Source organism: Centroberyx gerrardi, chromosome 22 (genome assembly GCF_048128805.1).
Source record: "Centroberyx gerrardi isolate f3 chromosome 22, fCenGer3.hap1.cur.20231027, whole genome shotgun sequence".
NCBI lineage: Eukaryota > Metazoa > Chordata > Actinopteri > Beryciformes > Berycidae > Centroberyx > Centroberyx gerrardi.
The window spans coordinates 10,848,434-10,872,576 of record NC_136018.1 but is presented as its reverse complement, the minus strand read 5'-3'; the positions used below and the strand labels follow the sequence as shown (position 1 = coordinate 10,872,576).

At 46.6% G+C, this 24,143-nt stretch overlaps 3 protein-coding genes across 5 annotated transcripts; 1 reads left to right on the top strand and 2 right to left on the bottom strand.

Moving 5' to 3' along the window:
* Positions 1 to 220: 220 nt before the first annotated feature.
* usf3 (upstream transcription factor family member 3) lies at positions 221 to 9,721 on the bottom strand. 2 transcript variants are annotated; one of them, XM_078291494.1, is made up of 8 exons: positions 9,625 to 9,721; positions 8,937 to 9,060; positions 8,768 to 8,799; positions 8,549 to 8,631; positions 8,314 to 8,410; positions 2,992 to 8,105; positions 1,766 to 2,617; positions 1,518 to 1,661 (listed from the first exon to the last, which is right to left on the bottom strand). In XM_078291494.1, the coding sequence occupies exons 2-8, from the start codon at positions 8,978 to 8,980 to the stop codon at positions 1,644 to 1,646; spliced, it is 6,240 nt and encodes a 2,079-aa protein (XP_078147620.1). In that variant the 5' UTR covers positions 8,981 to 9,060; positions 9,625 to 9,721; the 3' UTR covers positions 1,518 to 1,643. The 2 variants fall into 2 exon arrangements, with proteins under 2 accessions (XP_078147619.1, XP_078147620.1); XM_078291493.1 differs by having other exon boundaries at positions 221 to 2,617.
* A 263-nt stretch (positions 9,722 to 9,984) lies between these two features.
* On the bottom strand, positions 9,985 to 14,432 carry naa50 (N-alpha-acetyltransferase 50, NatE catalytic subunit). Of its 2 annotated transcripts, none has more exons than XM_071913760.2 (5): positions 14,254 to 14,432; positions 12,758 to 12,894; positions 12,076 to 12,195; positions 11,879 to 11,945; positions 9,985 to 11,530 (listed from the first exon to the last, which is right to left on the bottom strand). In XM_071913760.2, exons 1-5 carry the CDS (start codon positions 14,259 to 14,261, stop codon positions 11,353 to 11,355), a joined length of 510 nt encoding a protein of 169 aa, XP_071769861.1. In that variant the 5' UTR covers positions 14,262 to 14,432; the 3' UTR covers positions 9,985 to 11,352. The 2 variants fall into 2 exon arrangements, with proteins under 2 accessions (XP_071769861.1, XP_071769863.1); XM_071913762.2 differs by having other exon boundaries at positions 12,758 to 12,891.
* Positions 14,433 to 15,416: 984 nt separating this feature from the next.
* On the top strand, positions 15,417 to 24,137 carry atp6v1ab (ATPase H+ transporting V1 subunit Ab). The gene is made up of 15 exons (XM_071913732.2): positions 15,417 to 15,526; positions 18,815 to 18,915; positions 19,373 to 19,501; positions 19,849 to 20,063; positions 20,172 to 20,309; positions 20,406 to 20,557; positions 20,693 to 20,855; positions 20,949 to 21,057; positions 21,285 to 21,407; positions 21,736 to 21,850; positions 21,962 to 22,025; positions 22,123 to 22,326; positions 22,473 to 22,567; positions 22,777 to 22,948; positions 23,407 to 24,137. The coding sequence occupies exons 2-15, from the start codon at positions 18,834 to 18,836 to the stop codon at positions 23,497 to 23,499; spliced, it is 1,854 nt and encodes a 617-aa protein (XP_071769833.1). The 5' UTR covers positions 15,417 to 15,526; positions 18,815 to 18,833; the 3' UTR covers positions 23,500 to 24,137.
* Positions 24,138 to 24,143: the final 6 nt, after the last annotated feature.

The window sequence follows — 24,143 nt, the reverse complement described above, 5'->3', positions numbered from 1 at the left end:
GAGTTTTTTTTTCCAGGTTGTTTTGGACACACCACTCATTTATAATGTACACTTTTTATATGTATATCTTTTTCGTTGGGTCCTGGCACAGCCCTCAGAGAGCTGGAGAAAGCAGAAATGTTAGTGATGTTGCCCCAGAATTCAAGTGCCACCTAGTGGATCATGAGTGTAGTACCACACACACACCGCCAGTTGACAGCAAATACAAAGGTCTCCTTATAAACTTTATTAATCAACTTTGTATTTACAAATACGTACATATTCTAACAATTCTCATATGAAACATTGGTATTTACAAAATAGCTCTTGAAAAAATGGATTCTGTACAGTACAACCTGATATAAGTTAGTAAATTACATTTTGTGGGTACTGTGCAGAAGTTTTCTTAATGACCCTCTCTTTGAGGTTAAAGTAAGAACCTAAATGTGATTTTGTTTTACTACCAGACAGTCAGTCTGACCAACGTATCAAACAAAGGGCTTTCAAGGACTGCATTTCCCTGTCTCCTAAATAAAAAGATTTCTGAAATATTACAAATTATAACTAAGACATCATATGCCAAAGGAAAAAATAGAACTTATTGTGTATGCATGAACATGTAAACCATGAAAAACACCACCAGCTCCAGTCTTCAATCACATAATTTCTAGTCTGGTTTTCAGAAACTGGAAATCAGGTGCTTCTCTGAACTTGCCGCACATTATAACGACCAAAAAAAGTCTCAAACAGAAATTTAACTTGAGCCACTCCAGAACGCCTCTTCACTGTGGCATTCAAAACGCAGCAGGGCCTTTTATCACACAGCAGAGCTGCCGTCATGGCCCAGGATGTGGCTAATGTTGTGAGCAGGCCGGTTGGGCTGCTTGCCAGAGTCAGCAGATGAGGTGTTGGAGAGCGACAGCAGGGGAGACATAGGCATGGCTGAGCCATCAGTAGGCATAGCTGTGGCGATCTCGGGGAACAGAGAGGTGAGGCTAAAGTTGGATAGGTGTGGGGTGATGCCAGATGAGTTGGCAATGGGCATAGGGGGCATATCTGGGAGCAAGGGGAAGCCGGTCTGGCCAAAACCCACAGGGCGAGGCGGGGAAAGGATGGAGCCGAAGCGATTGTTGAGTGGAGCGGCGCTGCCCTTTTCAGCACTGGGGCTGGTGAACATCTGGTTGGAAAAGTATTGGAGGTTGATTTCACTGGGAAGGCTGGGGTGGGCGGCTGGAGAATAGGAAGGATAGAAGGAGGGTAAGGTGTTCTGGGGCTCCACAGGCAGAAGGGCAGGGGTACGAGAAGCGTTGGGCTGGCTGACTGGAGGGATGAATGTGGAGTTAGCATTGATGGGAGGTGGAGGGTTCATCCCTCCCTCAGCAATGAAGGGAGGGAAACCAAAGTTCTGGGCTAGGTGTTGGTCAGGCACCAGGTTGTTGTCACTGGCAACCTGAGCAGTGTCTGCCATAAAGCGAACAATACTGCTGCGACGTGCCTCTCCTCCAGATTGTGGTCTGCCGAGCAGCACCCCTCCTCCAGAGGGCAGAGGCAGGTGTCCCTCGGGCTCAAAGGGGTTGCTTGGTCTTAGGGCACCTGATCGGGGCCGGTCACCGGGCCTCAGCTTGGGCGGCTGGTTATCCTGGGCGATGTGGCGAGAGCGCTGGCTAACAGCAGTGGGTGGTCTGGAGGGGGCAGAGGAACGGCCTGGCTCAGAGCTGCTGTGTGGGGTTGGAGGGTGGGGGAGACCTGCTCGCACGCCTGGGCCTCCATGCATGTTACCGCTGACCTGGGGAATATGGCCCTTGTTGCCCTCCCCGAGCCGCATGGATGGGGCCTTCTGTCTCTGGGGCACGCTGGGGCTAGAGGCTTTGGCCTGCATGTCTCCAGAAGAGCTTCCAGGCACACAGCTGTACTCCATACTAACTGGGGGACAGCACTGCACTGCCCGCTGGTGGTTGCTCTGGTCAGGCAGGTGGGGGGAAAGGAGACTCTGCATGAAGCTCTGGTGACAGCCTTCCTGCTCTCGGGGCAGCCCTGCTCCTATCTGCACTCCCTGAGACCCAGGGTGAGCTCCACTGTAGCCGCCACGTGTCCTGCCATCTGCTGGAGGGCCTACACCCATCCTGAACCCCCCCTGCTGCTGCCCCTGAGGCCCTCTCTGAGAGGGAGGCACCGACTTGGGGGCCATGTCTCCCCCACGAGACACCTGAGCCTCAAAGCCGCCGAGTTGATGCCCTCCTCCTCCTCCACCCATGGTCTTGAACGGGGGGCACTCCGAGACCCGCTGAACGTCAGTAGACCCCGGATGGTCTTGGGGCAGGCGGTTCTGGGGGTTGTGTCCGATGTTGGCCTTCCCTCGGGACGTGTCCAGATAGCCCCGGAGGTCCGGCTGCTCCTGTGTGGCACCACGGCCAGACTGAAGATGAAGCCCCATGCGTTGCTGCTGTTCACCACTAGTGGAGCTTTTACCAATGAGCGCCTCAGCAGAGTAGTTGGAAACACGGTGGCGTTCCTGGCGTGACGGAGCACAGGCCAGGTCAGAGGGCCGGGACACAGGGTTACTGGGCTGGGAGATGAGCTGCTGCTCCAGGGTCCTAGAGCTCATCAACCTCTGCATGGCATTATGGTCCTGACCAGACTGAGGGAAGACAAAAGAGAATAAGAATTTTATTTCCAAGTTAAAACCCCAATCTTATCTTTTCTGTTCAAAAAAACAATGTGTAATATATTCAGATTTGACAGGTAGGACTTGGTGATAGGAATGTTACACCAATTAAATTGTATGTACATGTGTATATACATGTAGTGTGTATATGTATGATGTAGTATGGTACATGATGGTATGTAAAGCCCTTTGAGACTTGACTGTGATAAAGGGCTATATAAATAAACAAGACTAGACTAAATAAACAGCAACAAAGCCAGTAGTCAAGCATCTTAGCACCACAGGAGGCACTATACTTAATTTTGATTCCTATTAACTCACACTCTCAGCCATATGACTCTACCAACCTTGAGGTGCTCTTGCTGGGCCAGGTGGCTGCCCCCACCCAGGTGGGCTCTGGGTCCTGCTGCCTGGGCCTCACAGCTCTTGTCCTGGTGTCGAAAGTGCTGTTGCTGTTGTTGCTGGATCTGCTGCTGTAGGTGCTGCTGGTGTCTGGAGTGGGAGCTCTGTTGCTGCTGTAACTGCTGTTGCTGCTGTTGTTGATGTTGTTGATGCTGTGTCTGCGGCTGCTGTTGAAGCTGTGTCTGCTGTTGGTGCTGCTGCGGATGAGCCTGTTGGTGTTGGGTCTGCTGTTGATGCTGTTGTGACTGTTGGTGGGACTGTTGTGGCTGCTGTTGTGGATGCTGTTGGGACTGCTGCTGTGCATGTTGTTGATGTTGTGTCTGTTGTTGTTGATGTGGGTGCTGCTGCTGCTGTTGCTGCTGAACTCCAGACTTTTCCAGGTGATGCTGTTTCTGTTGCAGGCCAGCAGGTGAACCACTCTGACTTCCTCTAACCAGCCCCCTCTTCTTCTGGACATGCTGCTGGTCCTGCTGCTGCTGCTGCTGCTGCTGCAGCGCCCTCTGGTGGAGGGAGTGGAGCTGCGCAGGGTCAGGCTGTGTCAGGTGGTGTTGCAGCTGGTACAGATGGTGCCTCTGCTGCTCTTGTTGTTGCTGCTGTTGCTTCATGTAAGGGTTCCCCCCCAGGTGCTGGCCAGGCTGGGGTGCAGCATGCTGGGGGTGACCCTGCGGCAGGTGGAGCACCCCTGGCTGGTTCTGCTCAGGGGGTCCTTGAGGAGGGCAGTGGCCATCAGTGGGCCGGAGGACTGTGTTCATGAAGGAGTTTGTGGAGAAGAGGGGGCCGCCGCTTTCAGGGTTGATCCTGGTCATGACGGCTGAGGAGCTGGGGGGCAGCTGGCCCACCATCATCTGGCTGTGGTCTGGCGGTTTCACCTCCATACGGCCCACAGTGGTGGCCGACGGAGGGCAAGGCTTGGGCCGTTTACTAGTGGGCAGCATCGCCTCCTCCTGGGCCTGGCGCTTGGAGACGTTCTTAACATGCCGCTCAGCCACACCGACCCCAGCCTGAGCCCTCATTAGGGCACTCTTCAGGGGAGTGTACTCATTCAGCTGGGCTGAACCTGAGCAGGGTGGGAGAGCGTTGTTTGAGGGTTGGGATATGTGGGCTGAGGTCCCTACAGGTGATGGGACTGAGCCCTGTTGGCCAACCAGACTGGGGGAGCCAGGGTAGGGCTGCTGGCTGGAGCTGGGCCTGATCAGGTTGTTGACACTGAGGCTAGCCACAGTGCCACTCTGGGTCTGGCTCTGAGACTGGACCTGGGGGAGAGACTGAGACTGGGAGTATGAAATGTTTTGTGGATGTCTGGTTCCTATGGGCCCACTGACAGACCCTTCCCCAACCTGTCCTCTGACAGACACCTGGGTGTGGGGTTTAACCACTGCTGTATCCATGGGTTTAGTTACCTTTGCCTGGTGTCCAGCCGAGCCTCTTTCTTTGCTCGTAGAAACTGGAGGGGTCTTGGGGGGCTCCCATGCAGCTGTGGTGGAGTTTGATGTAGTGTTCTCCCCAGGGCAGCCTCCATTCCTCCTCCCAGGGCTGTCTTGCTCTAGCATGGCCAAGGCAAGCATCTCTGCCTGCTCAGTAGTGAATATACATGTTCCAAAGGAGCCAGATGAGGCACTGATACTGTGGCCCTGGGGAAGCATGGAGGCCACAGAGAACCCTCTTCCACCCCCAGCCCCTGCAGACATGGGAGAATCCGTCTGTCTGCTAGATGTCATAGGATGCTCCATAGTTTCATGATCTAGGTTAGTGTATACCTGCTGTGGTATGGCAAAGTCCTTTCTAGAGGGCGTGTCAGCAGTAGCAGCAGCCACTAAGCCCTCTTTCTCTGTTGCTGCTGTGGGGCGTCCCCCTTTCTGAGCCTCCCTGTCCCTTCCAGGACCCTGGGGCGGTTTGACTTCAGCAGGATGTGAGGGAGAGGGGTTGGACATGCTCAGGTCAGGCTGCTGTGTCAAGGCTTTACTGACAGCGACCCTTTTCCTGAACTCCGAACTTATAGGGGCTGTAACAGAGGCTGTGGAAAATGTTGGCGCAGCTGATGAGAGTGGTGCAGTGGTTGACACAGAGGGGGAGGTGGTGGGCTGTGACTCAGGCTTAGCACAAGGCTGATGATTTTGGGAGCTGGATGTCTGGGAATGACACACTGAAGTCAGTTGGTTAGCCTGGATTGAAATCACTGGTGCACTCTCTGTGATACTGCTGGTGCAGACTGGAGGGTGACTCGCAACAGTAGACACACCGATGGAGGCGTACTGACTCTGAGCGGCACCTGCACCATTGACCACAGATCTGCTCTGTCTAGAACTGGCAGTGGTGGCAGCTGATCTAGTCTGTGCTGTGCTAGCTGCTGTAGTGGTGACTGGTGGTTTCCCCTGTGGAACTGTGAGTTTGGTTACAGTTGAGTTGTTGCCAGTCAAATCTGAGGCCGGTTTACTCTCAATGGCCACAGCTGCACTAACTGATGGCTTGACTGCTGTGACACTGACAGTTGTGACTGCAGTTACCATACCACTGGTGTTAGCACGACTGAATATAACTTCACTCTGTGCTGCACTGACTCTAGCTGTAGATGTACTCTGAGAGACACTGGCTGTGCTATTGACAGATGTTGTGCTCTGTGGGAGGGACTGACTAGATACAGTTGGCTCACTAGATGAACTACACATGGTGACCATTTTCAGTGGGCTTTGTGTAGAAGTGACAATATTTCCTATAGTTTTGCTCTGTGTGGAGACTTCACTACAATCTGTGGTTGTAACAGCTGTGATACTAACTGTGGGAGTGTCAGTGATTTTTACACCCGAAGACGGTACAACTTGACATACCGTCACTTCAACTGTCTGGCTTTCTCCTGCAGCAGCCGCTGGCTTGGCTGCGATGGTGACAGCAGGCTGTGCCTGTTTGAGCTCTTTCTTCTTGGCTGGCTTGGTCCTTTTAGCTGTTGCCCTTTTAGTAAACAAAGCTACGCGAGGCCTCCTCCCTGAGGCCTTAGGGGGATTAACCACCGGCCCTGCTTTGACTGGGTTCACACAAGGGACCTGTAGCTGCCGGACAGGGAGAGTGAGCGTGGCTCCAGGGACACTGACAGGAGCAGGAGGCTGCTGCTGCTGCTGGACCACTGATGATGGAGCAGCAGGAAGCTGAACGTTGTTCTGGCTAGAAATGGTGAGTGGAAGGCCCTGAGAGATGCTCTGGTTGAGGCTGCTGAGGGCCCCCAGACTGTTGAGGGCCACATTGGTGGTTGGTTCCTCAGTGGTGGTGGGCTGGACCAGCTGGAGCGTGCTCTGGCCACCCTGCGAGCCAGCTTTGTCCGAGGACTTCATTGGCTGTAGGGCAAACACCTGGCCATTCACAGTGATGGTCTGCGGGGTTGGGGGAACTGGCTGGGCAGAGGAAGCCTGGGTGACCTGTAGGGGCTGGTTTATTTGGTGCTGAATGGGAATGGGACGTGGTAGAATGTGAACCAGCTGCTTTCCACCAACAGTCTGTAAGCAAGCGGTAGAGGTTGTACAGCTGGTTGTGGCAATTGGAGTGGGCATAGCAGGCACTGCAGTGGGCACAGCAGCAGGCACCATGCCAACCTGAGGATTCTGAGGGGCAGATGCAGTCTGATTGGGCGCTTGGATGATTACAATATGCTGGCAAGGCGTCTGATTGGTTAGTTCCTCCCTTACCACGGATTGGGCAGGGCAGGCATTGGCCTGCTGCAGGATGACTACGCTCGGGTTGTTAGTGTTCTGTGGAGCTGTTACCCCAGAGGCTGTTGCTCCGGTTGGGCTGACCTGTAGTACCTGCATGGTCTGGAGCAGGGGCAGCACAGTGGCCTGTGGCTGGGGCACCAGGGCTGGTTGTGGAAGGGGCTGGGGCTGAGGGATGAGGGCTGTCGGAGGATGGGGAACCATTGATGCTGGCTGTAGTACAGCAGGCTGGGGCTGCGACACCACGGCAGGATGGGCCACTACAGCTGGCTGGGGCACTATGGCTGACTGGGGGAGAACAGCACACTGGGGTTGGGGGGCTAGGACAGGCTGGGGCTGTGCCTGGGTCAGGATGGCTGGCCGTAGCTGAGGAGGCCTCTGCATGGGCTGCGCTTGAATGTGGGCTGTGATGGGTGCCTGTTGTACAGGTACCTGAGGTTGCATCTGTATTTGAATGGGCTGAACAGAGGGTTTGTTGCTTATGGGGCACACAGTCAACTGCTGGACAGCCTGGCTGGTGTTGCTGGCCTCTGCGGTGGGGAGACTCTGGCAGACAGGCTGCACTGTGTTCCCTGCCAATTGCAGTGTTGTCCAGGTAGTTTGTGTGCTGCCTGCTGCCCCAGGTCTAAGAAGTGCTGGACTGTTGGGGATAGTAGTGTAGCTCACAGTCCTGATGGCGGTGTCCTGTGTGATCAGAGAGCAAACTTCTGAGACTACTGCCCTGGGTGTGGTTACAGTCTGGGGGAGGGTGGTGAGGCTGGGGACAGGCTGAGCAGGGCTTTGTGTGGGGAGCTGTGAGGCTGGACTGGCTGCTATAGTCAGGCTTTGGGCTGGGGTGGCAGGCTGAGGTTGCTGGGGCAGGGCGGTGGTGCCAGCGGGAATCTGGAGGGTGATGTAGGACACAGAAGGTGGCAGAGTGGGGGCTGCAGCGGGTGTTTCGACCACACACTGCTCTACCACTCTCAGGCCTGGCGTAGACTGGGTGGGGGCAACGGCTGCCCCTGGAAGAAGCGAAGGGGCAGAGGAAGAGGTGTTAACCTGCAGCAGGGCTCCATTCACCCTCACCCTGGCATTGACCTCAGGAGATGGCTGAACAATTAAAGTTTCAGAAGGTTGTTTCCCCAGGCTAGTCTCCTTCCCTGCAGGGCACATCACATTCCCATTGGAGTAGACGATTATCCCCTTTGGGAGTTGGTGAGTGGGTGTCACCTTGGCCACCTTGGCACAGCGCTGTTTGCCCTTCCAGTGGATGGTGGGGTCTTCTAGGAAGTTGATGTCGTGGGCTTTGAGGAGCTCAATGTAGTGAGCGCTCTCCTTCCTCAGCTCTTCCAGTTGACGCCGCAGTCGACGGATCTCCTCGGCTGCATAGAGACCAATGCAGTGACCATCAGTAGTGTGCAAAATCAAGCACACATATAGGCCTAATCTCACTTTCATCACACTTTTCAAATCAAAGTATAATGAAACTGTGGAAAACTTCAAGCATGTGCTACAACAAAGACAGCATGCTATACAATATCCACAAGCAGGGTTAGATGACAAAAAGGTGTACAAATTGTTAAACTTCACCTTGTACTTTATCCCCTCCTTCCAGAAGCATTGTATCATTTTGTTTCTTCAGGTCAGTGATGTAGCGAAAAGCCTGGTCCAAGATCATGTTCTTACTCTACAGACAAAGGGATAAAAATTTATATTAAATGGTGCCACAAAACAGCTAACTTAGTTGCTTAAAATTTATATAGACAATAATTTAACCATAACCAGAGGATGACAAGGAAAGACAGTATGAGAGCTTGTTTCTTACCTGCTTCAGTGCCTGGGAACATGGCAAAAGATTGCCGATGCGGTTAATCCCAGCATTGATCTTCTCTTTTCTGTGTCTCTCAACTAAATAAAAGCAGATATAAAACGTTTATGCTTGGACAAAATTACTCCAACAATCCAAATAATCCAGTAAGTAATCCAATGCACATTAAACAGCAAGGTTTGCACAGATGGAGGATAACAAGAGACATTATTTCACCTGCATTGTGAGATTCTTTGTTTTTCTTTTTTCTGCAAAAGAAACATTTAATCATTATTGGTATGCTTTTCAACCGTGACTATGCAGATATGCATCTAAATGATTGCAATGACATCTTGGTTCAAACATGATAACCAGTAGATAGATTTATGATGTCAGACATCCTTACTTAGGTTTACGACCAGGGGTCTGAGTTTCGGTCATCTCTGGCATCCTGTCCTAACAGTTGCCTGTATGATAGGAACCAGTCACCACATTCACCAGCTGGACCTCAAATCCCTTCCCTGCCCGTCCTGCAATCAAAAGATAAAGCATCGAGATAAAATATGAATTATAAATGTACATGATGACATCGGGAAACAGTGCACCGCCAAGGGAATACAGTTATATTCAGTGTGTTGTAATTTAGTCAGTTGGCTGTCATACAATTTAATACAGCGGCACAAACAACAAGAGAGTCAAGGAAATAGTACCCTTGCTAGGCTACGTTGAGCTTCAAAGTACTAGCAGCTAAAAAGCTGATGCAGATTAACCTAGCTAGACAGCTAACCTAAACTCATTAACCTGCTACGGCATATTACACCATTATAGCCGTATGATTAAAGAATCGCACAGACAGTTACGGATTATGACTTAAATTGTGACAAATGCTGACAATAAACGATGTTACGATAGTTATCCCGTTACTTAACTAGCTTGAAACAAGCAACCTGGGCAATTACCTAGCGAGCTAGCATTCTTTTAGCTAGCGCTAGCTTAGCTTCACGTTACCGACATGATTATCAAAACAAAGCAACGGCTGATCCCTTCGCGTCTCTGATGCTAAACGCTAGTAAAGGACGCATGTCCCCACGTACCTGTAGCCTCAACATTTTAGAGACCTTGTCCCTGCGAGAACTTTGAGTTTGGGAGCTAGCTGCTAAGGCATTCAACTCAACTCATCTCAAAACAATCTAGTTACAATCTAACCCAGAGCGGAAAGGGGACTGCTCTGGTGGTGGTGACAACCAATAGCATTTCAGATGTTGGAAGTATGAGCCAATCAACATGTGTTAAGGCATTCAGGAATGGATATGCATTGTATGTACCTACACATCTCTGCACATCCTTTCCTGCAACCAACATTTTTGTACAGGTATCAAGCATATTCGAGTTTGTCAACAATTCCTACAACACCCCAGCATAGACATGAAATAGAATGAAACAAAAAATACCAATTAATGCAAATAGTAATTCCTTTATTTAGAGGTTAAAAAGTCTTACAATATAGAGCTCCAGAAAAGATAAAATTCTTCAAAGAAAGGAAAAACATGCTTATACTACAGTGGAGAGGACACAACTCTCCTAGCATGCAGAGGGTCAGAGCTTCCCCTGGGTAGAGTACTGTTTGAGAGACCATACTAAACAAACTTCCAGACTATCAGGCAAGCTTCAAAATCTAGTAAAGGTCTAGGTAATGACAGAAGCTGGCTGAGGCAGGAAGTTTGCGGAGACTGGATTTCTACTAGGTGGTCACATAAGGTGCCAAATTAAACAAGATACATCTTTGTGTTTAGAGACAGACACACCGTCTAAAGAACTGCCAATAATGCAAATTCAGATGCACACAATCATTAAATTGCTGAAAACAATGTCCAAATCTGATTCCAATCTGCCAACCTGTATTATTCAGAGTTCACTCGCTGGACATTGTGGTGTGCCCTTCTCAAAAACACATCAAAATTCTCTACAATGTTATTTTGTTGGGTTCTCTCATTCCTACTCATCTGATATAGTGATTTCTTCTTTTCTGCCTTTGCAGCAAACCCAGGAGAACCTCTGAACCATTCGCCATCTCAATGTAAAAAAACAGAAACAGTTGAAGGGGAATTAAATTAACAGGCTGAAAAACAAAATTGTTCAGAAAATTGTGAGCAGTGACCATCTCTTCCCACCACCTTGAAACCGTTCAACCTTCTTTAAGCCCATACTGAGGGGGCACATTTCTGCTCTTCCCCTCTGGACATGACATACCAACAGACTGGTCAAACTCTTCCCATAGGTCCCAGGGTTCAGGTGGTGAGGGAATGGAGTCGTGAGCGTTCCACATGTCACTATGACAACTCGAAGCATCACTCCAAGGTTACCAGCTGGGACTTTGTGTGTCAATGATGGTCTTTCAAAGACTTTCCCGCTTCAAATCAACTGTTTTCTTTCGCTCCAACAGTAAGGATATGTCCCCATTAGCTTTATAACCACATAAAAACAACTCAAACACAAACAGTATGATTTGCAAACACCACCCCCCTCCCCCTCCACCGAGTCTTAAAACTGTCTGAAGTTGGCAGCTTTGTCAATAGGAGCACTTTTGGATTCTGAGCTTTTTGTCATTTTCAATTATCTAAATGAGGAAAGGGGGCGATAAACGATGCAAAATTAAGGGGACCCCTTTGCAAAATAAATGCAGCCATTTTTGTACTTTAAATTTGTTTTCTCTTTTTAACGTCCTTTGAAGAAAGTGTTGAATGTGTCGACCCTGGGGCATTTGTCACAGTTCTGTTTCTGTGGAGGCGGGCACAGCTGTGCTCTTTCCAAAAGCTGTGCCCCTACTCTGCCTTCTGAAGCTCTCCAGTGGGGGGTGCACATGGGCTGCGCAGACTCTTCTGCAGCACATGGGCATCTGCAGGCTCTATCCTCTTGTAGTAATTCTTTTTTGTTTCAATGATCTCAAAGCCAAACTTCTGGTAAAAGTCAATGGCCGACTCATTGCTGATCTGCACATGACTGTGGGGAAGAGAAAAAAGAATTCTAGTTAGTGATAGCACAGTTAGAATTGGTAAAAAGTCACTGTTAACACTGGATATCCCTGGTTGAATTGACTCGTACGTTAACTCCATACAAATCAACCAAATCTCCATCACATATATCTGTGTAGATTTATTTCAGTCATCCAGGTATTAAGATGTCCAATATGATTTCTGTGGTCTGCAAGCTTCCTTGCTGTCTTTTCATATTCCCACACTAATTTTAGGCTCTCCTCGCCCAATTTTTAAGTCCACTGGATTTTGTTTCTATTTTTATTTTGGACATCCATCACATATACTCTCTGCCATTACAGGATTAAACACTCACAGGTAAATGTTGTCAAAAGTGCCATCCTTCTCACAGATGTTTAGCACATGATTCAGCATCTTTGTACCTAGAAAGAGACAGAGGCAAAGTTTTGAATACAAAAACCAACATAACATCATAATGTGCACTACAGTGTGTTGGGTACGTTTAGTCAAATGCACAACAAATTCACACACTACAAATGCAGAGTTGCATACCGATTCCTAGTCTACGGTAGGGTGCTAGACAGCCAAGTGTCATGATGTACAGTCTCTTCTGGTTCTGGGAGTGGTCCACTCTGCAGCACACAGCCCCCACTGCAATGTCATTGAAGTACGCTACAAAACAATGAAGAGGAAACACAGAAACATCACCAACAGACAGGGAATCCATAATTTCCTATGTCCTTACTTACTTAAAACCTAGTGCTAGATTGGAGAGTGCAGTGAAATAGAACATTTGCTTTGACCAGTCTGATTAGATTATGTCTGTGATTAGGCTGGCACTAGGAGTGATTTTAACATTAGATACTGAAGAAAGTGGAAGTTTTTAAGAGTACAGACATGACCTCACATCTACTTAGATGACATGATATGCCAACAATATCTGGAAGACTATGTGCTTGATGGAATGTCCTACCTCATGTGTAAAACATGTGGGTTTAAAAAAAGGATACTTTTTACCCAGAGATAGCAAAGTGGTTAAGTCCCCCACATCTGGAACCACATGTGTGGCCCCACCAGACTGAATCCTGCTAGTGCATTCTCTGTCTCCCCTGTTCTGCCCCTCTCTCTAATCTCTCACCATCACTATAAAAAGTAAACTGCTAAATGCTTTTTTTAAGGATAGATTTGAAGTGATCTGGGTTTATGAAAAAGTTACATGAGTGAAGTCTCTCACCTAGCTTTGCAAGCTCTCCCACTTCCAGTACATCTTTGTAGAACTTGTCGTTGTAGCTGACAGGGAAGATGACCTGGTTCAGGCGTTTCAGCTGCTTAATGTTGTGGGGCGTAACATCCCCCAGCTCGATCCGGCTACTGGAACAAGAGCAAAACGGTCAAACAGCTGGCAACCAATATATTGCAATGTATAGTCAGGATAATTTGACTCAAAAATACATGAATTAACCACTGTAAAACAACAAAAAAAGCACAAGAAGAAGCTGTAGCCTCCTGATAACTCTGACTGCTGAGTACTTGGGATCTAGCTTACGTACTTCACAGGTAAGGTTTTCAAAGATAGGCTCTTTTTTCCAAACCCACCACCTGGATTCAGTTGGACCAACTATAGCCAGTCCAGATGCACAGACAGCTGCACTCCTGCCCCATAAATGCCAAATGCCATTACTAGTGCCAGACAAAATCCACCTACAACACAGATGTACCACAACATAAATATCTGAGGCAAATGATTCTGTGATTCTTGCCCCCTAGTGTTTCTTACAGTATGAGGTAATAATTTGCACCTGCTAAAACCAGGAGTTATACCCTGCATTTTATTCATTTCATGATACTCTGGGGAGGTGTGTAGATTTACGTCTTGACACTAACACAACTCTCCACTTGACTTGGCTGAGGAGTTCAAGGTGGTATTTTTAGGGTGACTCCACATGCAAAACAGACAACAGCTGTTGGTCACGTGTGTCGTTCACCGGGATGTACCAGCAGTGACAGCAACACAGAGTTGCCAACATCAGTCGACATTTCAACCATAGACATCTGTGTCATCTAACGTTATAATAAAATTAAAGTTAACATATTCAACGTTATCGCCGTCATGCTATTTGATCTTCAAGAACTTGGCCAAAATTGCAACTAGAAACGATGAGCATGACAGCTAGAGACTGTTACTTTGATAGCTCAAATTACTATGAGCATGCTGGCAGTAACTCTGGAGTTGACGTAGGAAGTAACGACAAATGAGACCCTTGCCACCTGACCAGCGTTAGATGGGTGGCAAGCTGTTAACTTGGCTAGCGGTTAACTAGCTAGCTAACTAGCAATAGCTGCTGCTTACTTGAGCTGTTGTCAACTTACAGCTAACAATCACGTTAGCTGAGGTCCTAGTTTTAGCTATTTAGCTTGACTAAAGTAGGTTAACTGGCTTGGCTAACTGGCCAGCTCTTCAGCTCAACAGTGATAGCTAGTTAGCTTAGCTTGCTCGCTAACTAAACAGCGAACCGGCAACCAGCTTGAGTTGACGACCAAGCCCGACTCAAAATTGTTTCAGTCACAGTGCTGTCGTTAGCAGTTTTTTGTCCAACATCAGAATGAAAATAGCTTAGCTAGCTAGCTAGCCTTGTCGTCTCCTCCCCGCCTCCCCCTGTTGAAAAAAGAGACATGAAAAACTTTACTCGTGCTAGCTACTCAATCATGTCTCTAAATGCTTATACTCACCCTTTCATTGTAAACCACTGTTATTCCTTAGTTTCGATGAGATGGAAGTTTAGAGTTGTTTTTGGCCAAAGAGGGGGAATTTTGAAAGAGTTCGGGTCGGGGTTACCTCCCGTTTTACCCTCCACATGTAGCTAGTTACGATGGTTGCAGTTAGCTTAGCCGCAGCACTCCTTCCACGACTGTGTGGAGACTGTCAACCCTGACCTCCGCATGCGCACCCACGCGCTGCATGCATTCTGCAACTACTTTCGTTTTGACACAGATTTCATCAAAAAAAAAATATTTGGGGAAAATGACACATTGGGCTGCACCTTTTTTTCTGGATACACTACTACGAAAATAAAATTAAAATAGTACTCTTAAGATTCAACTCATTGATATACATAAACCCACATACATAGACCATTTTGAGGGATCAATAAATGTAGCCTTAGATATTTTTCGTTCAGTTAAGATAGATGCAATTAAGACAGGGGCTAGATGGAGTAAATAATTAAGAAAAGCAATTCATGATTGCGCCTCCATTTTGGCTCAAACGTCAGTGCAAAGATATTCACTATATGAGAGGTAGGCTAGGCTGCTCATTTTTTGTCTTTGTTGACCAGTGCGGTCCGGGGGCCTCCAGGTGTACTTGAAAGGTTTCCAGGAGGTCCCCAGAAAAATAGAAAATAATTAAATTTCTCTGTTATTTCACTCCCAAAAAGTTAGGCCTGGGAGAGACCATATAAGACGTGTTTTGATCACAGGTCTCACTCTTGCCACTGTTAATTCCCAATCCCCCTTACAATATACACTTCTGTATGAGCACATATCTAACAGTGAAATTATTTTCTCAACTCTTTGGGTTCCTTGGGACAAATATGATCAAATGTGGTCAGTGGTCAAATGTGCATGTATTTGGGGGTCCTTGAAATTACATCAAAATGTAAAAAACAAACAAAACAAAAAAAACATTCAAATTAAATGTTACGATTTTACATTAATTAATTTGGATAATGTAACTATAAAGTACAGCCAGCAACATTACAGTAACGCACGAAGAGCTCCCACTGGCTGAAGACGAATAATGATGTAGAGTGGACGAGCACCATGCTAATCTAAAATCTTTGCAGTAGCTAGGGACGGATCCAAAATGGAGGCGGTTGCAGCGGCACAGCAGTAAAACCGAGCAGCGAGTGAATGAAGTCAGCTGATCACTGTCTGCTGTCACGCATCGCAGCACCTCTCATTTCTCTCGAGGCGAGACACTAAGAAGCCAGTTCACATCCAGAAGGTAACGTTTATATTTTTGTCTAAATATATTGCACAATGCAGACACCAAATGTCACTTTAATATGTGTTGATCGGGAAATAATTTATCCCATTGCGCCAAAATGGCAGAGCCAGCGATTTTCTGCCAGGCCAAGACCAGTCTTGCTTGCCAGTGTCGTTTTTTAAATGCCGAATAATCTGCAGAGCTAGCTAACGTTATTCTTACTGCACTAAACAAATCAAACCAGAATTATGAAAAATGTATGCCAAGTCATATGAGGGACTTATTCATGACTTGACTGTTCACATTGTAGACTATGCTTGCTGTGTCATTATAAGGTACAATTTCGAGTAATCTTAACCGTCAGACATTTTCAACAGAATGTCATTCATTTAGATGGATTTAATTTTCGGTATAGGGATGACAGAGAGTCGTGGTCATCCTATACCTAGTCTTATCATCTCATGCGAGATAATTTCTATGTCGTGATCGTTAAATCACTCGAATTCGCACATATCTGCGTATATGAATGTGTATATGATCAGCTAAGTTTGCAATTAACATCAGTGTGTCAGGACGCTGCTGTGCATGGCCATCTCACTTACATGTAACATTTTTGAGGAGGCAACGTTTTTTGCATGGACACCAAACCTAAATACCTGCATCTCAGTGGTGTTGATTTAAATGTCCTCTTGCTCAGACATTAAAGAATGGGGATAGAAAAGCAAAAGCCAGCATTTTTCAGTCTTAAGTCCCAAGCACCAGCAAATATTTGTCTTGCAGTATACAGTATCTATTTAAATTAACCTGTCTCTGGACTGAGTTTGAGAAATGTCGGTAGGCTTATTATTTACCTTTTCTTTCACTTTGAAGTTCACATTTAATAGCAAGATGAGGCCTTTCCCACCTTGCTCTACTCCTACTTAGTTACAATATTTGGCCAACATAACAGCTTCAGTCAACATTAGGATAAAGAAGGAGAAACATGATCTTGAGTATGCCCCATGGCCATTTTTGTCTCTGTGGAAGATGTTGCTTGGGGAGAAGATTTCCAGTGTTTCCACACACAGTCATATTTCTAACTTCCCAGTTTTGCCCCACTCTAGTTTTCCACTTCCTTAAACAGCCTCTTTGAGTGTGGCCAGCCAGTCATGTGCCAGGATCATATGATGAAGTGTCATGTAGTATATTGTTCCCCAGCATGCTCGCCAGTAACTCATGTAGCTGGAAATTATTAACAGGCTAAATGTTGAATTGTTGTGTCTAGAATTATGATTTGAGAATTTGATTGTAAAAGCCTGTAAGGAAGGCTGTAACAAATACTGCAATGTTGCTGTAATAGAAGGATTATTGCAAGATTTAACAAATTTATAAGTTTTTGTTTTGCAGGTTAGAATTAATCAAGCAGCTAGACAGTGGTCTGTCAACTGAAATAAACTCATCATGGGAACAATAGGCCTAATCATTGTTTTGTTATCTTATCTTCCCACTGTATGCTACTCTTTGGAAGCTCTTTTACAAAGCTGCAGGAACATTTCAGTTGTTGTTGGGTGGGGAAGGGCCATTAGACCTACACCAAGCAGGGGAGTTGTTGGATTATATTGAGTCAATGTCAGTTAATAACACCACAAATCAGCTGAAATCTTGATTGTCCCACAAGGGCAGTATGGTTTTCAGACACGGTTTAAAAACACCTAATGCATTACCACAATAGAACAGAGAGCGACTCTCATCCTGCAATATTATGTTATGATGAACATTACTCTAATGTGGTTGTCTGTGAGTGGTTATGGCAAGCATCGCTTTAAATGTGTCTACTGTTTGTAAAACGCAATCATAATAAACAGTTTTAAGTAAGGGAATTTAGACCAACAGAGGCCTGTGTGTTTCATTGCTGTGCCTCAGGAACAGTGTGCTGCCCTTTAGGTGTCTTTGTTGTAGTTCCTGCAGAGACCTATTGATGGAGCTGCTTTATTCCTGCACAGATGGGATAAGCAGCCTAGCGTAAACAGGAAGATGTGTAAATCTGTGGGAAGGACATTAAAAGGGCATAAGAATATAGTGTGTGTGCGGGCACATCCATATGAGTTTCAGACAGAGAATGAGTGATGAGGGACATCGAATTCAAGTAATACAAGCATATAGCCTTGATTTGCTGCTGATGCAGTTATCGTAGGATAAAGCTGCTCTTTAATGCTGGCACAGACCTGCAGTCGGCTGCCTGTGGGGATCGACTCATGTCATGTCTGATGACAGATTGTGTTTCTGCTACTGCTGCATGTAGCCGGAGTGTGTAGGATAGTGAAGGGAGGATATGAGATATAAATATGTGACAGAGAAATAAGAATTATTACAGATAGGAAAATAAAGAGTTGAAATCCTGTATGGTCCTGCGGGAAACAATTGTAAGTCTCTGTATGAAAAAGGAGCATGTGTGTACAGTATGTATATGTGTGAAGGAGAGAGAGAAATAAATATATAGTCAGTGCTGTTGGTGTGGGATTCCCCTCTAATGTTAGCCTGCTGCGTCACACTGACTCTCCTACTGGCCCTGGAGTTTAGGAGGAGGAGGGAGGGAGAGCGGAGGGAGCGTCCTAGTTTAGCTCTATGATGCTGAGAGTCGTGAGCTGTGATGTTGCTATATTTTCCTAGTGGTTTCCATGGCTACAGTGAACTGAAGGGGGTGCCACTACCAAGGTACCAGCACATACTGATAAGTGATGTTCATAAATGGATTGATGTCTTTCATTTTATAATTAATTGTTTCCCCCCCTGCATTTATATTGATAAAATTAATTCAGTATGGTGTGATTAAGATAAGATGGTACTATTGATCCCTGTGTGTTCCTCCTTCCTTTCTCTCTCCATTGTGGACTAACAAATAAAGGAAAAAATGGCAAAACGTATATTAAAAAAACCCAAATTGCCTAAAATACCCAGTCCTAGGTGGAGTTCAGCGTGCTCATACTCACCCAGTCAATACTGACACAATCCTCAGACAGGACAGTAACTCTCTTTGTGGTCTCAGATTAAATTAACTGTAAAAACAGTAATCAATGCACTTTAGCCACAGTGGTTTTATGGCTCATTAATGAAGTTCTCAGTAAATCAAATATAGCCTAGATGGAGACGTTATGTAATGTTGTTGAAAGAACATTGATGAGAAGGTTTGACCACTGCAGCAAATTCAATTATTGGGGAAACCAGTGACCTCTCCTGCACCCTTCTCTCTTCTGTTAACGTTCCTCTGGCCTGTATTTCTGTATTGATTAATGTTTCCCTCACAAATTTCCTCTCATGTCTTTACAGTCAGACCGAGCCTGTGAAGATGGACATGTCCAAGCTGCCCAAGATCCGGGATGAGGAGAGAGAGAGCCAGTTTGGATACGTTCATGGAGTCTCCGGACCAGGTTACCACCGCACGCCACACCCATACACACCATCACCATTATCACACTCTTCCTCAACTTTGTATAACACATTCGATTCCAGATACAAGCCTTAAATCTGATGCAGGTTGGGCCTATTTGGTAGCTTTTAGTTGAGTAGTAAACACTACACAACAAGACCCACAGCAGAACATCGAGTCTTCAAAATAAACACAGGGTTCCTACTACCTTGCTTGTTTATCTATGTCCAACCCTTTCTTGATCGTTAATAGGTTTAAGATTTCATATAGCCAAAAATGATACCCATGGATGCTGCTAAACAATATACAGTCCACTTCTGTACCAACAACACTTACGTTGGGACAGGAGATGAAAGATGGAGTACTTTTGAAACTCTGTGGCTTTGTGGGGCAGTGCCGTTTAACTGTGTTTAGTCTGGCTGTTTACCTGGCTCGTTTTTCTTCCCCCTCTCCTCCAGTGGTGACAGCCACAGCCATGGCGGGAGCAGCCATGTACGAGCTGGTTCGTGTGGGACACAGCGAGCTGGTGGGAGAGATCATCAGGTTGGAGGGGGACATGGCCACCATCCAGGTCTACGAGGAGACGTGTATCCTTTTGTTAAGCTACATCCATCTGTTCTTTGACTTCACTTGATGTCACAGCTCCCATCTTGGGCCATTTGGTGTTCCTTCTCATAAGCCTTCAAGTGAAAAGCACCCATATTATGATGGATGCCAACACTGTGTGTGTAGTGATGCAACTAGTTTTAAGCATACTGAAATGTAATATACTGACTGTAATATTCAAGTGCACTTACTTATTTTTACACTTGTCTCCCTCTAGTGTATTTTTTTACCTTAGGATACATGTTTACACACCTACATCATTCAGTATATGCATCATCTGGTGCATATGTAAAGATACAGACTCCTATTTTCCTGAGCCCGAGTGCAGCTGGTGTGTCTGTGGGAGATCCTGTGCTGCGTACAGGGAAACCTCTCTCCGTGGAGCTGGGCCCAGGAATCATGGGCTCCATCTTTGACGGTATCCAGCGCCCCCTAAAGGACATCAACGACATCACACAAAGCATCTACATCCCTCGAGGTGTAAACATCGGAGCCCTCAACCGAGACCTCAAATGGGAGTTTTCTCCCAGCAAGAGCCTGCGGGTGCGTGTCTGCGTTACAGTTTCCAGACTTCAGAGCTTTCCCTTCAAGTGCTCAAATCATTCAGTTAATTTGATCTATGTCTATTCTTCCCCTTTCTCTCACTCTTAGGTCGGCAGTCACATCACAGGGGGAGACATCTATGGGATGGTGCTGGAGAACTCCCTCATCAAGCACAAGATCATGCTGCCCCCAAAAAACAGAGGCACCGTAACCTATGTGGCTCCCCCCGGAAACTACGACGTCAACGTGAGTTCCTCTCACCTCCTGCTGCAACTGTGCTCGTGAACTGACCGTTAGATGTTGCTTTGTGTTAACAGTGTGATGTGTGTGTGTGTGCGTCAGGATGTCGTGATGGAGCTGGAGTTTGAGGGGGTGAAGGAGAAGTTCACCATGGTGCAGGTGTGGCCCGTCAGACAAGTGCGCCCCGTCACAGAGAAGCTGCCCGCCAATCACCCACTGCTGACCGGACAGAGAGTACTGGATGCCCTCTTCCCGTAAGTCTCTGACCCTCCCCTGGTGATTTCTTTCTGCCATAGACATGTCTGGTACCAAGTAGCACTTCTAATCTTTTTGTTTTCCTATACTGTACGTTTTCTTCACTCTCCCTCTCTCCTTTCCTCTCTGTGCAGGTGTGTGCAGGGAGGAACCACAGCCATCCCAGGAGCCTTCGGCTGTGGTAAGACTGTCATCTCCCAGTCCCTTTCCAAATACTCCAACAGCGACGTTATCATCTACGTCGGCTGCGGGGAGCGTGGAAACGAGATGTCAGAAGTACTGCGAGATTTCCCTGAGGTGGGTGCCGATAGTCGTGGTGTGTTGTGACTGACTAGCGTGACTTTGATTGGTGTTCGGGATGATTTGACGATGAGTGTGTCTGGCCAACAGTTGACCATGGAGGTGGATGGGAAGACTGAGAGCATCATGAAGAGAACAGCGCTGGTGGCCAACACCTCCAACATGCCTGTGGCTGCCAGAGAAGCCTCCATCTACACAGGTATCTGTCAACAAGTCACATGGCTCACAGAATACTCATTAACCTAACTGGCCCCGGGACACACGCTTTGATCACTTACAAAGTTGTTATCTAATCACATCTCCTTCCATTCACAGAACAATGAAGTATAATAAAGCATACAATGAAAGCATTTTAAAAGATGACTCATTCGCTCTCTTTTTGAGATTGCTTGTAAATTAACTCAAATGAATTGTGTGTCTTGCCAGGGATCACGCTGTCTGAGTACTTCAGAGACATGGGATACAATGTGAGCATGATGGCCGACTCCACCTCCCGTTGGGCCGAGGCTCTCAGGGAGATTTCTGGCCGTCTGGCTGAGATGCCTGCTGGTAAGTATGGATCCTGCTGGAGATTATTAAAACCTAAAGGCAGATACAAGCTTCCCACAGCAAGGAATTTGATAACTACAGCACCACTTGCCACCTGTGTTTTTTTTGTTTTGTTTTTCTTTTTGATGCTTGAATTCCCCACAAGGTGGAGCTAGTACCTTTTTGTATTTGATCTGGAAAGCCAGTATGACGATGCAGTATTCACCCCTCTCACCTCATTTGTGATCATAAACTAGTAGAAAAGCACAAATACCAGTCAGACATGTATAGTGTTGGCTGAGTTAAACTTGCATTGTGTGTGTGTGTGTGTGTGTGTGTGTGCCTGCAGACAGTGGCTATCCTGCCTACCTTGGTGCTCGTCTCGCCTCCTTCTATGAGCGTGCTGGAAGGGTGAAATGTCTGGGCAACCCCGAGAGAGAGGGCAGTGTCAGTATTGTGGGAGCGTGAGTACAACTTATTATCTATTACTAGAGGGAGGCCGTGCTCTACTTATCGTCTATGGACTATAAGAAAAACAAAGATAAGTGATGTTAAAATGCTTTGTGTCTCCTCAGTGTGTCGCCTCCTGGTGGTGACTTCTCTGACCCTGTCACCTCAGCCACCCTTGGTATTGTACAGGTAAATGATCACACTGCGTCATCCTTATTAAATAGATCCGCTTTGTTTATCATGGGTGCTTAGTTCTTAACATTACCCCCTTCCTTTCCTCTCTCAGGTGTTCTGGGGTCTTGATAAGAAGCTGGCTCAGAGGAAGCACTTCCCCTCCGTCAACTGGCTGATCAGCTACAGCAAGTACACTCGTGCTCTGGATGAGTATTACGACAAGCACTTCCCTGAGTTTGTGCCTCTGCGCACCAAGGCCAAGGAGATCCTGCAGGAGGAGGAGGACCTGGCTGAAATTGTGCAGCTGGTCGGAAAGGTAATTTTGACATGATTCCTCATCTCATTGTACATAAAAGCAGAGTGATTAACACATTAATCAAGTACAGTGATCAAAAAGGACAGAGGAGATGTAATGATGGTGTAATGTAATGAGAGCCCCACACCTGATTGTCATTGTAACAGGCATCGCTGGCAGAAACGGATAAGATCACCTTGGAGGTGGCTAAGCTGCTCAAAGACGACTTCCTGCAGCAAAACGGTTACACTCCCTATGACAGGTAACATTATACCCAGCTACTCACTCACTTATTTAGTCCCACTTTACTCACTGTCCAGAAGTCACTGAGTCCGAGGGGTGAAGAGTGAGGTATTCTGTGAATGTGAAGGAGGGTATTGCTCAAAAAGGCTTAATGGTTTAAAAAATTTGAAAAATCAGTTAGTCAGTCAAAAGAGCTCATAACTGCCTTTTTTTTGTGTACCTCCTCAGGTTCTGTCCCTTCTATAAGACGGTGGGCGTTCTGTCCAACATGATAGCCTTTTACGACATGGCGCGGCACGCGGTGGAGACCACAGCTCAGAGTGACAACAAGATCACCTGGGCCATGATCAAGGAGCACATGGGAGAAATCCTCTACCGGATCAGTTCCATGAAGTTTAAGGTGTGTGTTTGTGCCTCCAACAGTTTCCACAGGTCTCCTCTTTCTCGTGGTTACTGTTTGTTAAATTTCACATTTAAAAAAGTTAAATTCCATCTCGTAGTCTTTATCTATATATTGTATTATGTGTGTGTCTTTTTTTTACACTATGAGTTCTCTATATGCATTGGCTGGATAGTATCTACATACAAGTTTATGTATTGTTTGAGTCTGTTTAGGTGGAGTTTGCCACAATAAATTGAGCTCCTGGAAGTTGAGACAATCACAACAACGTAGTTGAAAGTCAATTAAGTGTACTTCTCAAGAATAGACAGTTTACCTCACACTGTTTGAACTGTGCCTGATGCGGTAAACTCCACCCGTCAGGTACTCCAAGCACATGAAAACAAGTACTATGACCTGAACCTCTTGTTTGCTATGCATGTTGTTTAACTGTATTTTTTTTTTCTGTGTTGGAACAGGACCCGGCGAAGGATGGAGAGGCTAAGATCAAGGCGGAGTACGGCCAGCTGTTGGAGGACATGCAGAACTCCTTCCGCACCTTGGAGGAATAGGCCTCCACCTCTCACCTTTCCACTTTTCATCTCTGACCCCTCCACTGCAGAATCACATTCCACCACCTTGTATTCCCAAAACCTGTGCTCCGCCGTGCCCCTTTGTGACTGATTGTGAGTGTGTGTATGTGTGTGTGTGTGTGTCTGTGCAGTTCCATGTGGAGGGAAAAGAGAAAGATGTACTGTATTCATGATTATCTGTTGCCTCACATAGGCTTACTCTGGATCCTCTGCATGGTCATCGATCTGAGTGTGTGTGTGTGTGTATGTGTGTGTTTGTGTGTGTGTATGTATGCAAGAGGGATCTCTTCACCCCGTTTCTTTCTTGCTGTTTACATGATTTCTGTCTGTAGCCGTGTTTGGTCTTCCTGAAGAGGATTGTTCAGTTGATGTAATTGTCATTCATAGACCATCTGTACAGAAGAGTATTGAAGATAAATTTAATAAGATCAGTCTATTTATTGCCAGCATTTTGACGTGAAGGCTTTGTTGTTCTTTCTTTTTGTTTTTATGATTGTTTCAAGCTGTGCAGTGTTGTGTATTTGCTGTGTGAATGTGTAAGAGTCGGACTCCGACGCTCAACTGTCCAATACTTACATAATGTTACTCCCAAAGAATTAAAATGTGGGGAAAAATCATGATGT

Excerpts from the sequence above, each read along its gene's own strand:
- usf3 (XM_078291493.1), bottom strand. The coding sequence starts at position 8,980 with ATGCCAGAGATGACCGAAACTCAGACCCCTGGTCGTAAACCTAA. Across the intron at positions 8,800-8,936 it reads ACCCCTGGTCGTAAACCTAA|AAAAAAGAAAAACAAAGAAT; the intron begins GTAAGGATGTCT and ends TTTCTTTTGCAG. Across the intron at positions 8,106-8,313 it reads AGGAGGGGATAAAGTACAAG|CCGAGGAGATCCGTCGACTG; the intron begins GTGAAGTTTAAC and ends GTCTCTATGCAG.
- naa50 (XM_071913760.2), bottom strand. Across the intron at positions 12,196-12,757 it reads GGGAGAGCTTGCAAAGCTAG|CGTACTTCAATGACATTGCA; the intron begins GTGAGAGACTTC and ends ATTGTTTTGTAG. Across the intron at positions 11,531-11,878 it reads ACTTTTGACAACATTTACCT|TCATGTGCAGATCAGCAATG; the intron begins GTGAGTGTTTAA and ends TCTTCCCCACAG.
- atp6v1ab (XM_071913732.2), top strand. The coding sequence starts at position 18,834 with ATGGACATGTCCAAGCTGCCCAAGATCCGGGATGAGGAGAGAGAGAGC. Across the intron at positions 19,502-19,848 it reads CCAGGTCTACGAGGAGACGT|CTGGTGTGTCTGTGGGAGAT; the intron begins GTATCCTTTTGT and ends GCCCGAGTGCAG. Across the intron at positions 20,064-20,171 it reads CTCCCAGCAAGAGCCTGCGG|GTCGGCAGTCACATCACAGG; the intron begins GTGCGTGTCTGC and ends TCTCACTCTTAG.